Source organism: Theropithecus gelada, chromosome 15 (genome assembly GCF_003255815.1).
Source record: "Theropithecus gelada isolate Dixy chromosome 15, Tgel_1.0, whole genome shotgun sequence".
NCBI lineage: Eukaryota > Metazoa > Chordata > Mammalia > Primates > Cercopithecidae > Theropithecus > Theropithecus gelada.
The window spans coordinates 90833454-90847712 of record NC_037683.1 but is presented as its reverse complement, the minus strand read 5'-3'; the positions used below and the strand labels follow the sequence as shown (position 1 = coordinate 90847712).

Here is a 14259-nt window from a genome sequence, read left to right as displayed (position 1 = left end):
TTAAATTTCTCCAGCAGAGAGCCATTTATTGTAGTTAAATGTAATTTAGGGCAGATGGTTTTCAAATACAAGACGATTGTATATTCTAACCTTCAAGAAAAATGGGCTATAGAATCAAACAAAAACTAAATTATAAAATGTGATGCTAAAAACACTGACTCGTTATCTAGTGATCTACTGATGTTCTTAGTGTTTTTGTTTAGATGAAGACAAGCTTCTAAAACAAATGATACGATGTAGCTCTTGAAAGTGTGGGTCCCTCTAGAGACAAGGAAGCCATGGGAGGAGGTGACGTGTAAACCAGTGGCAGGGAAAGAAGAAGAAGAGATATTTCATGATTCTTATGGCAAGGGAACAAGAAAGACAGGCACTATCCTTTCTATGTGGACTAGTTACAAGACCCACTCCTGCTGGCTGCCAGAGGACACCAGAAGAATTTCTATGTTTACTATTTGTGTAAGGCTTTTCTGCTTCACGACACTACACCCAGGGAGGCAGGGGGCTGTAATTTTTCTGAGACTGGTGAAATCATAACATTGGAAGGGTAATGAAGTATTTTGTTTTGGATGAGGACAATCTGATGCAAGCTCTCTGACTACCTCTACTCTTAGGTTTAATTCTGACAAAAGCAAAACTGGAGGAGCTTAGCAACAGAGAAAATATGCACTTTTTTTTCTTTTTTTTATAAAAAGGTCAACATGGAAACACACTTTCATGTGGTTTGAAACGTGTGGTTTGATTCAATTTAAGTTCAGCAGAGCAAAAAGCATTTTGGGAGAAACTACTGAGAATAAACAATGTGTTTTAGTCATCAGAGAGAAATCAGAAGCATTAAGTAGATTTGGTCAGCAAGAAATAACAATTACAATATAGCATGCTGTTTATTTTAGCTTTTACAACAAAGCAAGGGTTTTAGGAGCCTGAGAAGAATTTCACAACCATTGACTATACAGAGTCTTCAATTCCAAAAACAGTTTATAATAACTTGGTGGCACATACAACATGCATTGAATACTCTGTATTATTCAGTATCTAAATAGGATCCTGCATCATTCTCTTCATAGTTCACAATCATACATTCATTCCCTTTTACCTGAAACAGTCCATTAATATTAAGGTGCAAAGATCTTGGACAAAAACCAAGAAAGAAAACCTCATGTCCTTATTTTTACTAATGTATAGCTGATGATTTCTGTGATGAGCTGTAAATTTAGAAGAGTGACTCTCATTTGAATAACTGTAGAGAAAGCAAACCAGAAATTCTCAATCTGTTGGCAACAGGACAGCTTATTGGGCTAGATTTCAGGGTACATACACTTACTTATGAGAAGGACTGTCTGTTGGAAGCATAATTCACTGTATCTAAGATGTTGGGAATTTTGTATATTCCATGTTAACAGTGAATGGAAAGTAGGCATTGTTAAGGCTTTAGATATTCTCCTTTGATATTAGCAGTCTATTAAAAACATGACTTGGATAAACCAAGTAGATCTCATGAAATACGCTTGAGGAAATATTTCAAAGTCCCTAAAGTTCTCAGAGACTTCCTTTTTTGAGTAGCATACTAATTTCTTTAAGTTTTCTTAAGGGGAGGCGTCAATCTATGTTATAAATTGTATTTTAAAAGATTGTTTTAAATAATCATGCTATGCATTTTAAGTATAATTCAAACCTATCCTTTATATTAAAAATAAGGAAAATAATATCAAAATATTTGTCTATAAAAAGAACTTCATGATTCTGAAGAAACCACCACCAAAGTTCTCTTGATACCACTGAGGCAATGTTTGATTTGATTGTTTACCCATCACTCAGGGAGTCTGAAATAAGCATGATGGAAGTTCAAAATGTGAACTAGAAACATTAAACTTGGCTCCATGTGGAGATGAATTACGGGCAGCCTCTCCACCATTACAGAGAAAAACTTGGAGCAAATATTTAAGATTCATAATTTTTTCTTCTTTTACAAAATAATTATAATTATAAATACATGCATGATTCAAGTTAGAAAACCAGGTAATTGCTGAAGAATTGAAATATTTTAATCACATAGCTGTTTTACCTGATTCTGTTTTTTGGTTTTTTTTTTATCATCCAAAATACAGGGTACTTGAAATTATTTCTGTAATATGCTTCCCAAACAGGTTTTGAAAGGTACAGTCTAGGAGCTGTAATTCCTTATTGCTGTGTGTCTTCAGGCAGTGTTCTCTGTCAGAGGCTCGGAGAAGGTTCTCTTGCTTCTTCTAGCTTTGTAAGGATCCACTGCGGTGGGAAAATAAAGGAACATTTGCTTACTTCAGTGAACTTGCAATGAAACAAAATGTAATGAGGTTTAGAAGTTAGCTTTATAGTTTAGTTAGGTATATACTGACAGCCAATACATAAAATTCATCCTGCAAAAGAGATCATTCACTTCAATGGCCCAGATGACTCAGGGACAATGGTACTTGGTTTAATAGTAGGAATGCGGTTTTTCTAAGGTCTTTGGGTATTCATCTTCAGAATAAGTGAAATGAGCCAGCCTGAGAGAAAAACATTACTTCCAATCTGTGCTGATTTTATATCATGAACTTCCATGAATCCAGATATAGGATTCTACTAATGGAGTAGAAATAAGTACAATTCCAGAGAGGGTAGTAGAAGCGACATTCTTGAGCATTTTAGGTGCCCTTACAATATATTTTCTATTCTAAAATAATTTGAAATAACAAAAATAAAATGTAAATGTAATACACAAACTTTCTACCAGTAATGTCTATTATTATTGTGTATGTATGACAGATCAAGGCCATGGAGGTGATACAGGGCTTATTCTAACATACAAATATTTCACAGAGATGTTGGTGCCTCTTTAACTTAAGAAGAGCCTAGGTTCCCGAGCAAGATGGCCAAATAGGAACAGCTCCAGCCTCCAGCTTCCAGTGCGAGCGACACAGAAGACGGGTGATTTCTGCATTTTCAACTGAGGTACTGGGTTTATCTCACTGGGGAGTGCCGGACAATCAGTGCTGGTCAGCTGGTGCAGCCCGACAAGCGAGAGCTGAAGCAGGGCGAGGCATCGCCTCACCTGGGAAGCACAAGGGGGAAGGAAGGGAATCCCTTTTCCTAGCCAAGGGAAACTGAGACACACAACACCTGGAAAATCGGGTAACTCCCAACCTAATAGTGCACTTTACCAAGGGTCTTAGCAAACGGCACACCAGGAGATTGTATCCCACACCTGGCCCAGAGGGTCCCACGCCCATGGAGCCTCCCTCATTGCTAGCACAGCAGTCTGAGATCTAACTGCAAGGTGGCAGTGAGGCTGGGGGAGGGGCACCCGCCACTGCTAAGGCTTAAGTAGATAAAGCTGTGGGAAGCTTGAACTGGGTGGAGCCTACCACAGCTCAAGGAGGCCTGCCTGCCTCTGAAGACTCCTCCTCTGGGGACAGGGCATAGCTAAACAAAAAACAGCAGAAACCTCTGCAGATGTAAATTACCCTGTCTGACAACTTTGAAGAGAGCAGTGGGTCTCCCAGCACAGACGTTGAGATCTGAGAATGGACAGACTGCCTGGCTCAAGTGGGTCCCTGACCCCTGAGTAGCCTAACTGGGAGACATCCCCCACTAGGTGCATACTGACACCTCACACCTCACATGGCTGGGCACATCTCTGAAACGAAGTTTCCAGAGCAAGAATCCGACAGCAACACTTGCTATTCAGCAATATTCTATCTTCTGCAGCCTCCACTGCTGATACCCAGGCAAACAGGGTCTGGAGTGGTCCTCAAGCAAACTCCAACAGATCTGCAGCTGAGGGTCCTGACTGTTAGCAGGAAAACTAACAAACAGAAAGGACACCCACATCAAAACCCCATCAGTACGTCACCAGCATCAAAGACCAAAGGCAGGTAAAACCACAAAGATGGGGAAAACGCAGGGCAGAAAAGCTGGAAATTCAAAAAATCAGAGCGCATCTCCCCCTCCAAAGGAACGCAGCTCATCACCAGCAACGGAACAAAGCTGGATGGAGAATGATTTTGACGAGTTGAGAGAAGAAGGCTTCAGTCGATCAAACTTCTCAGACCTGAAGGAGGAACTACGTAACCAGCACAAAGAAGGAAAAAATGTTAAGGGCAGCCAGAGAGAAAGGTTGGGTTACACACAAAGGGAAGCCCATCAGACTAACAGCAGATCTCTTGGCAGAAACTCTACAAGCCAGAAGAGAGTGGGGGCCAATATTCAACATTCTTAAAGAAAAGAATTTTCAACCCAGAATTTCATATCCAGCCAAACTAAGTTGCATAAGTGAAGGAGAAATAAAATCATTTACAGACAAGCAAATGCTTAGAGATTCTGTCACCACCAGGCCTGCCCTTCAAGAGACCCTGAAGGAAGCACTAACCATGGAAAGGAACAACCAGTACCAGCCATTGCAAAAACATGCCAAAATGTAAAGACCATCGATGCTAGGAAAAAACTACATCAACTAACGAGCAAAATAACCAGCTAATATCACAGTGACAGGATCAAGTTCACACATAACAATATTAACCTTAAATGTAAATGGACTAAATGGTCCAATTAAAAGATACAGACTGGCAAATTGGATAGAGTCAAGACCCATCAGTTTGCTGGATTCAGGAGACCCATCTCACATGCAGAGACATACATAGGCTCAAAATAAAGGGATGGAGGAAGATATACCAAGCAAATGGAAAACAAAAAAAAGCAGGGGTTGCAATCCTAGTCTCTGATAAAACAGACTTTAAACCATCAAAGATCAAAAGCAACAAAGAAGGCCATTACATAATGGTAAAGGGATCAATTCAACAGGAAGTGCTAACTATCCTACATATATATGCACCCAATACATGAGCACCCAGATTCATAAAGCACTTACAAAGAGATTTAGACTCCCATACAATAATAATGGGAGACTTTAACACCCCACTGTCAACATTAGACAGATCAACGAGACAGAAAGTTAACAAGGATATCCAGGAATTGAACTCAACTCTGCACCAAGTGGACCTAATAGACATCTACAGAACTCTCCACCCCAAATCAACAGAATATACATTCTTCTCAGCACCACATTGCACTTATTCCAAAATTGACCACATAGTTGGAAGTAAAGCACTCCTCAGCAAATGTAAAAGAACAGAAATTATAACAAACTCTCTCAGACCACAGTGCAATCAAACTAGAACTCAGGACTAAGAAACTCAATCAAAACCGCTCAACTACATGGAAACTGAACAACCAGCTCCTGAATGACTACTGGGTACATAATGAAATGAAGGCAGAAATAAAGATGTTCTTTGAAATCAATGAGAACAAAGATACAACATACCAGAATCTCTGGGACACATTTAAAGCAGTGTGTAGAGGGAAATTTATAGCACTAAATGCCCACAAGAGAAAGCTGGAAAGATCTAAAATTGACACCCTAACATCACAATTAAAAGAACTAGAGAAGCAAGAGCACACATTGAAAAGCTAGCAGAAGGCAAGAAACAACTAAGATCAGAGCAGAACTGAAGGAGACAGAGACACAAAAAACCCTCCAAAAAAATCAATGAATCTAGGAGCTGGTTTTTTGAAAAGATCAACAAAATTGATAGACCACTAGCAAGACTAATAAAAAAGAAAAGAGAGAAGAATCAAATAGATGCAATAAAAAATGATAAAGGGAATATAACCACTGACTCCACAGAAATACAAGCTACCATCAGAGAATACTATAAACACCTCTAGGCAAATAAACTAGAAAACCTAGAAGAAATGGGTAAGTTCCTGGACACTTACACTCTCCCAAGACTAAACCAGGAAGAAGCTGAATCCCTGAATAGACCAATAGCAGGTTCTGAAATTGAGGCAATAATTAATAGCCTACCAACCAAAAAAAGTCCAGGACCAGACGGATTCACAGCCGAATTCTACCAAAGGTACAAGCAGGAGCTGGTGCCATTCCTTCTGAAACTATTCCAATCAACAGAAAAAGAGGGAATCCTCCCTAACTCATTTTATGAGGCCAACATCATCCTGATACCAAAGCCTGGCAGAGACACAACAAAAAAAAAAAGAGAATTTTAGACCATATCCCTGATGAACATCGATGCAAAAATCCTCAATAAAATACTGGCAAACCGAATCTAGCAGCACATCAAAAAGCTTATCCACCATGATCAAGTGGGCTTCATCCCTGGGATGCAAGGCTGGTTCAACATACGCAAATCAATAAACAGAACCAAAGACAAAAACCACATGATTATCTCAATAGATGCAGAAAAGACCTTTGACAAAATTCAACGGCCCTTCATGCTAAAAACTCTCAATAAATTCGGTATTGATGGAACGTATCTCAAAATAGTAAGAGCTATTTATGACAAACCTACAGCCAATATTATACTGAATGGGCAAAAACTGGAAGCATTTCCTTTGAAAACTGGCACAAGATAGGGATGCCCTCTCTCACCACTCCTATTCAACATAGTGTTGGAAGTTCTGGCTAGGGCAATCAGGCAAGAGAAAGAAAGGGCATTCAGTTAGGAAAAGAAGAAGTCAAATTGTCCCTGTTTGCAGATGACATGATTGTATATTTAGAAAACCCCATTGTCTCAGCCCAAAATCTCCTTAAGCTGATAAGCAACTTCAGCAAAGTTTCAGGATACAAAATTAATGTGCAAAAATCATAAGCATTTCTCAAAAGAAGACATTCATACAGCCAACAGACACATGAAAAAATGCTCATCATCACTGGCCATCAGAGAAATGCAAATCAAAATCACAATGAGATACCATCTCACACCAGTTAGAATGGGGATCATTAAAAAGTCAGGAAACAATAGGTGCTGGAGAGGATGTGGAGAAATAGGAACACTTTTACACTGTTGGTGGGACTGTAAACTAGTTCAACCATTATGGAAAACAGTATGGCGATTCCTCAAAGATCTAGAACTAGATGTACCATATGATCCAGCCATCCCATTACTGGGTATATACCCAAAGGATTATAAATCATGCTGCTATAAAGACACATGGACACGTATGTTTATTGCGGCACTATTCACAATAGCAAAGACTTGGAATCAACCCAAATGTCCATCAGTGACAGACTGGATTAAGAAAATGTAGCACATATACACCATGGAATACTATGCAGCCATAAAAAAGGATGAGTTTGTGTCCTTTGTAGGGACATGGATGCAGCTGGAAACCATCATTCTTAGCAAACTATCGCAAGAACAGAAAACCAAACACCGCATGTTCTCACTCATAGGTGAGAACTGAACAATGAGATCACTTGGACTCGGGAAGGGGAACATCACACACCGGGGCCTATCATGGGGAGCGGGGAGGGAGGAGGGATTGCATTGGGAGTTATACCTGACGTAAATGACGAGTTGATGGGTGCTGACGAGTTGATGGGTGCAGCACACCAACATGGCACAAGTATACATATGTAACAAACCTGCACGTTATGCACATGTACCCTAGAACTTAAAGTATAATAATAATAAAAAAAAAATCACAAGCATTCTTATACACCAGTAACAGACAGAGAGCCAAATCATGAATGAACTCCCATTCACAATAGCTTCAAAGAATAAAATACCTAGGAATCCAACTTACAAGGGATATAAAGGACCTCTTCAAGGAGAACTACAAACCACTGCTCAGTGAAATAAAAAAGGACACAAACAAATGGAAGAACATACCATGCTCATGGATAGGAAGAATCAATATTGTGAAAATGGCCATACTGCCCAAGGTAATTTATAGATTCAATGCCATCCCCATTAACCTACCAATGACTTTCTTCACAGAATTGGAAAAAACTGCTTTAAAGTTCATATGGAACCAAAAAAGAGCCTGCATTGCCAAGACAATCCTAAGCCAAAAGAGCAAAGCTGGAGGCATCACGCTACCTGACTTCAAACTATACTACAAGGCTACAGTAGCCAAAACAGCATGCTACTGGTACCAAAACAGAGATACAGACCAATGGAACAGAACACAGCCCTCAGAAATAATACCACACATCTACAGCCATCTGATCTTTGACAAACCTGACAAAAACAAGAAATGGGGAAAGGATTCCCTATTTAATAAATGGTGCTGGGACAATTGGCTAGCCATAAGTAGAAAGCTGAAGCTGGATCTTTTCCTTACTCCTTATATGAAAATTAATTCAAGATGGATTAGAGACTTAAATGTTAGACCTAATACCATAAAAACCCTAGAAGAAAACCTAGGTAATACCATTCAGGACATAGGCATGGGCAAGGACTTCATGTCTAAAACACCAAAAGCACCGGCAACAAAAGCCAAAATGACAAATGGGATCTAATTAAACTAAAGAGCTTCTGCACAGCAAAATAAGCTACCATCAGAGTGAACAGGCAACCTACAGAATGGGAGAAAATTTTTGCAATCTACTCATCTGACAAAGGGCTAATATCCAGAACCTACAAAGAACTCAAACAAATTTACAAGAAAAAAACAAACGACCCCATTAAAAAGTAGGCAAAGGATATGAACAGACATTTCTCAAAAGAAGACATTCATACAGCCAACAGACACATGAAGAAATGCTCATCATCACTGGCCATCAGAGAAATGCAAATCAAAACCACAATGAGATACCATCTCACACCAGTTAGAATGGCGATCATTAAAAAGTCAGAAATAACAGATGCTGGAGAGGATGTGGAGAAACAGGAACATTTTTACACTGTTGGTGGGATTGTAAACTAGTTCAACCATTGTGGAAAACAGTATGGCGATTCCTCAAGGATCTAGAACTAGAAATACCATAGGACCCAGCCATCCCATTACTGGGTATATACCCAAAGGATTATAAATCATGCTGCTATAAAGACACATGCACATGTATGTTTACTGCAGCACTATTCACAATAGCAAAGACTTGGAATCAACCTAAATGTCCATCAGTGACAGACTGGATTAAGAAAATGTGGCACATATACACCATGGAATACTCTGCAGCCATAAAAAAGGATGAGTTTGTGTCCTTTGTAGGGACGTGGATGCAGCTGGAAACCATTATTCTTAGCAAACTATCACAAGAACAGAAAACCAAACACCGCATGTTCTCACTCATAGGTGGGAATTGAACAATGAGATCACTTGGACATGGGAAGGGGAACATCACACACCGGGGCCTATTGTGGGGAGGGGGGAAGGGGGAGGGAGGAGGGATGGCATTGGGAGTTATACCTGATGTAAATGACGAGTTGATGGGTGCAGCACACCCACATGGCACATGCATACATATGTAACAAACCTGCACATTGTGTACATGTACCCTAGAACCGAAAGTATAATTAAAAAAAAAAAAACTGATTTAAGCCCCCCCGCCCACCAAAACAAAAGAAGAGCCTACTAAGATAGCCCTAAGATAGGGAAAGATAACTGAATCCAGTAGCCTTCTCTGGATGTCCAAGATTCTATAGTCAAGGAGGACAGAATCAGTATTCAAACTTGGATTTTCTGTCGGGCTTGGCTCCTTTTGGTCTGTGTCATGCTATGGCAACTTTTTAAAAAATCACGGTAGCTATGCAGTAGAAAAATCAACAATGTGGGGTTATACTTTCCTGCTGGAGCTGATGGATTAACACTAAAAATAATTTTTGTTTTTTAATTAAAAAATTATAGTTAGCATTTAAAGTAAGATGGAATATTCTGGTTTGAAAAGCAAGCGGGTATGCTGAATTGAATCCAGTAAAAAAAAAAAAAAAAAAAAAAGTAGGGAAAATATTACCTGGTTATATATACTAAAACCTGTCAAAACACAAAAGCAAAACAAACAAAAATTCTGAAACAAAATGTATCTACCTTAAAAAATAGTGCACTTACATGGTTTTGGAGTGAGCAGCTCCTATCTTTTTAAATAAAAGATTTATTATATTTACCCTGGCATCCTCTGGGGTCTTGAAGTTAATTATTTTTCCAAACTCTCTGGCATGAAATACAGACTTCACTCGTTCCTATAAACAGAATATATAAATTCATTAAAAAGAAAATCTGGTTGTAAAAATCCATAAAGAAATGCCACAGGCCAGGCATGGTGGCTCACGCCTGTAATCTCAGCACTTTGGGAGGTTGAGGTGGGCAGATCATGAAGTCAGGAGATCGAGACTATCCTGGCTAACACGGTGAAACCCTGTCTCTACTAAAGATACAAAAAAATTAGCCGGGCGTGGTGGCAGGCGCTGTAGTCCCAGCTACTCGGGAGGCTGAGGCAGGAGAAAGGTGTGAACCCAGGAGGCGGAGCGTGCAGTGAGCTGATATCGCGCCACTGCACTCCAGCCTGGGCGACAGACTGAGACTCCATCTCAAAAAAAAGAAATGCCACAAAGCTTTATTACTGCATGCCTAAAGTATTCATCTACACAAATCATGCACTTTAAAAAAGACAAGAATGAAGAACCAAGAAGAATCAAAACCAATAGAAAAAAAGACTACATTCTATTAATAACACAACCATTATCACTAAACCTAAGTTAAAAAGCTTAAGGTGATATTTCAATTGCTAAAGCCATAAAGGGTTGACATAAAGGATGGGAAGGAGGTAAGTCGGGGAGTAGTGCCACTGTTTTTCCTCTCCAAACACAGTTTTTTCTGACACAGTTGTTATCTGGCCATAGAATCATGAGTGAATCCAGCTTAAAAATATACACACATGCTAGTCTAACATGTTCTGTAAGTAATTCAACTATCCATGCAAATATGGACACTAGAAGAAACTAGCTTCTTCTAATTTAAAAAAAAAGGATAAGGCTGGGCGCAGTGGCTCATGTCTATAATCACAGCACTTTGGGAGGCTGAGGCAGGCAGATCGCTTGGACCCAGGAATTCAAGACCAGACTGGCCAACCTGGTGAAACACTATCTGTACTAAAAATACAAAAATTAGTCTGGCATGGTGGCACATGCCTGTAGTCCCAGCTACTCAGGAGGCTGAGGCAGGAGAATTGCTTGAATCTGGGAGGCGGAGGTTGCAGTGAGCCAAGAGCGCCACTGTGCTCCAGCCTGGGCAACAGGGCAAGGGACTGTCTCAAAAAACAGAATGATTGTAGAATTGTAGATATGAGGTCTCATGAAGAGGTGGAAAGGGAAGAAATCAAAGAGATAAGAGAAAGTATTAATGTTAGAAAGGGAAAAATAAAAAGCCAGGAAAGCAATATGGACTGGAGTACAGGCTAATAGCCACTACCCATTATTTCATATGTGGGAAGGTGGGGTTCTGTTACTGAACATACAACGAGGGCCCAGGAATGTTATTGTCAGTGCAATAGCACAGAAAGCACAGTTTTTCTTGGCCTAGTTTTTTTTTTTCTTTAAGCCTGGGTAAGATAGCAGGTATTAAAGGAAAGCCATACCAAGAGAAGGTGACATCTATAAAAGAGGTAGAGCACTGTACAAATAAAAAGGACGATTTCAAAGCATTATTTTCAGTTCCAAGTTTTCAACAAATAAATCTACTCAACATACCTTTGCTTCAATGCGCAATCTTCTCCCATGAACAATGAATGGCTCTTTGGTAAACTCATCAAAGCTATACTGCCACTCACACGTGAGCTGTCCAAATGTTCCCTTTGTTACAAACAATACACCACTGCAAAAACAAAAACAAAAAAACAGAATTCGCTTTAAAATTGAGGCACTTATAGCCAATAACAACAGGATACGAATGAATCTCAAGTGCAAATGCAATATTCATCAACATAGACTAAATTCTATATTCTTAATGAATTTAAAAGAACTGAGGGGCCGGGCGCACAGGCTCATGCCTGTAATCCCAGCACTTTGGGAGGCTGAGGCGGGCAAATCACGAGGTCAGGAGATCGAGACCAGCCTGGCTAACATGGTGAAACCCTGTCTCTACCAAAAATACAAAAAAATTAGCCGGGCATGGTGGTGGGAGCCTGCATAGTCCCAGCTACTCGGGAGGCTGAGGCAAGAGAATGGAGAACGGCGTGAATCCAGGAGGCAGAGCTTGCAGTGAGCTGAGATCGCACCACTGCACTCGAGCCTGGGCGACAGAGAAAGACTCTGCCTCAAAATAAAATGAAATAAAATAAAATTTTAAAAAAGTAAAAAAAAAAAATAAAAAGAACTGAAACCATAAAGTGTGTTCTCAGATCATAACAGAACTAAACTAGAAACCAAAACAAAAAGATAACAATAGTATTTATAAACACAAGTAACACTTCCAAATAATCCAGGAGTCAAAGAATCTCAAAGGAAATTAGAAAATATTTTGAACAGAATGAGAATGAAAATACAACATAAAAGTTGTGGGATGCAGCTAACATAATGCTCAATGGGAAATTTATAGCACAACATATTTAGAAAAACTGAAGCACTTATAAAATCAAATATGTAAGGCACGTCATAAGAAACAGGATACATTTACAGAACCAATTATCAGCCAGTATTTGGAGAAACTTTCATATAACTAATGCATTAGAATAAATACTTTCATTTCTAAGGCTCCATGTAATGTATTTCCCAACTACATCAGACAGAAGCTTTTCTAACCATGTTGAACAGAATCATCATACTGAGGGCCTTGGAATGTTCACAAGTAAAATCAAGTCCCATTACTGCCAATTTTAGAGGAAGACTTCAAAAAGCATCATTCTAATTTTTAAATACATTCTTGTTTTCCCATTTTGAAGAAAGAAACCAAGAAATGAAAAAACCTTCTGTCTATAAGAAGTCTATTCAATCCTTCCTTCAAATGTTTTTCTTCTTAATTTTTCCTTCTGATTGAAACATCAATAGTAGGTGCAACCAGAGGTTTCTATTAGATTGAGTTAAAGAAACATCTGGCTCCTGGCTAGGATGGAAAAGGAGAAAGCTAGCCAGGATTTATATCTCTCACTTCCATCTTCTGTCCCTGTTCCCCTCCTTTACCAATCCTGGATTACGGGAGCTGATGGAGCAAACCCAGTGGTGCTCCAGGACATCTCCAACCATGTGAAAAATCACAGACAACTGGCCAATGTAGTAGCTATTCCCAGTCCTCATTCAAAGATCCTTTTATCCTCAAACCCGAAACTTGGAAAGGGAATCCCAAGTATAACCATCATGTTTTATTCAACTACAACTAATTCACTTCCCTTACTCTGTCAAGGCACTGTGGCCTCATCTAAAGGAGGTTCACGGCATTGAGGAAAAAAAAGCTTTTAAAATGTTGCAAGATTTGGAACCAAACTTTGCAACTGATTTTGCTTAATGCTGATTAGTTACCTTTCCTTTAGTCAATGGGAAAGTGAGTTACTAAAAACATGATGGAAAATTTTTATGAGCAAAAATGATTGCCGAAGCAATGTCTGCAATTACAAAAGTCTAGAAACAAGTTACAGGTAAATTAGTACATACTCCTAAATAAATATTAGGCAGGAATTTACAAATTAAGATCTCCATATGTTGACATGTAATAACCTTCAAAATATAGATCTCAAGTGAAAAATTAAAACTAAGTACATAATGCTATGTATAAGAGACTTTCATCTGCATTAAAATATGCGTGTATGTCTACCTGTAGAGGCATAGACTATTTCAAGAAGGATACAAAGGAAACAAGTAAAAAATGGGCTGCCTCTTGGAAGGGAACAGAGGAACTAATATCTGGGGTGGAATGAAGACTTACTTTTTACAGGTATAATTTCTAATATTGTGGAAGTTTTCCACTTGGTGTTACTTTTTAAATAAGAAAATTAAAATAGAGCTATACATTTTAGATTCAGAAATTGAGATTACAACATTAAAAGTGACTGCTTCGTAGTCACCTTGAACCAACACAATGTTCATATAACTTTACCTTTCAATAGTGAACAAAACCATAGATTGACAATTCATTTCTATTTAGCTCTAACTTCTCCCCACTGGCCGTATTTTCACTCTCCACCACCCAGAGACTGCCATCTTACTAATGCACTTGCTCATTCCTTCCCTAGTTTAACGATGACTCCTGTACACTTGCCCCTCTGAGGCTATGCCACTGTGTATTTTTGCATGTACCCCTCCACTGTCTATTTGAAGAAGTCGCTGTAGTATCCACCTAAAATTTTATCTGCTTCTACCAGTATATCCACTTACGTTAATCTGTATGTATTCTAACAAACAGATACTATCAGAGGACTGCTGACTTCTGGGATAACCTAAAATTGTACACTTTTTCAGCGAGAAGAAAGCTTACTTTTAAGAGGACAGTTTTATGGAATTTCTGCATCCGTCTGAA

At 39.1% G+C, this 14259-nt stretch overlaps 1 protein-coding gene across 2 annotated transcripts in view; it reads right to left on the bottom strand.

Annotated features, from left to right (window-relative positions):
• Nucleotides 1-858: 858 nt before the first annotated feature.
• The window catches only part of VPS13A (vacuolar protein sorting 13 homolog A), a 246679-nt gene continuing 233278 nt past the window's right edge, over nucleotides 859-14259 (bottom strand). For both annotated transcript variants that reach the window (XM_025360006.1, XM_025360007.1), the window contains 3 exons: nucleotides 11502-11625; nucleotides 9921-9995; nucleotides 859-2262 (listed from right to left, as the gene is read on the bottom strand). In XM_025360006.1, the coding sequence (XP_025215791.1) occupies nucleotides 2212-2262; nucleotides 9921-9995; nucleotides 11502-11625 (250 nt within the window). In that variant the 3' untranslated portion in view covers nucleotides 859-2211. The remainder of the gene's footprint in view (nucleotides 2263-9920; nucleotides 9996-11501; nucleotides 11626-14259) is intronic.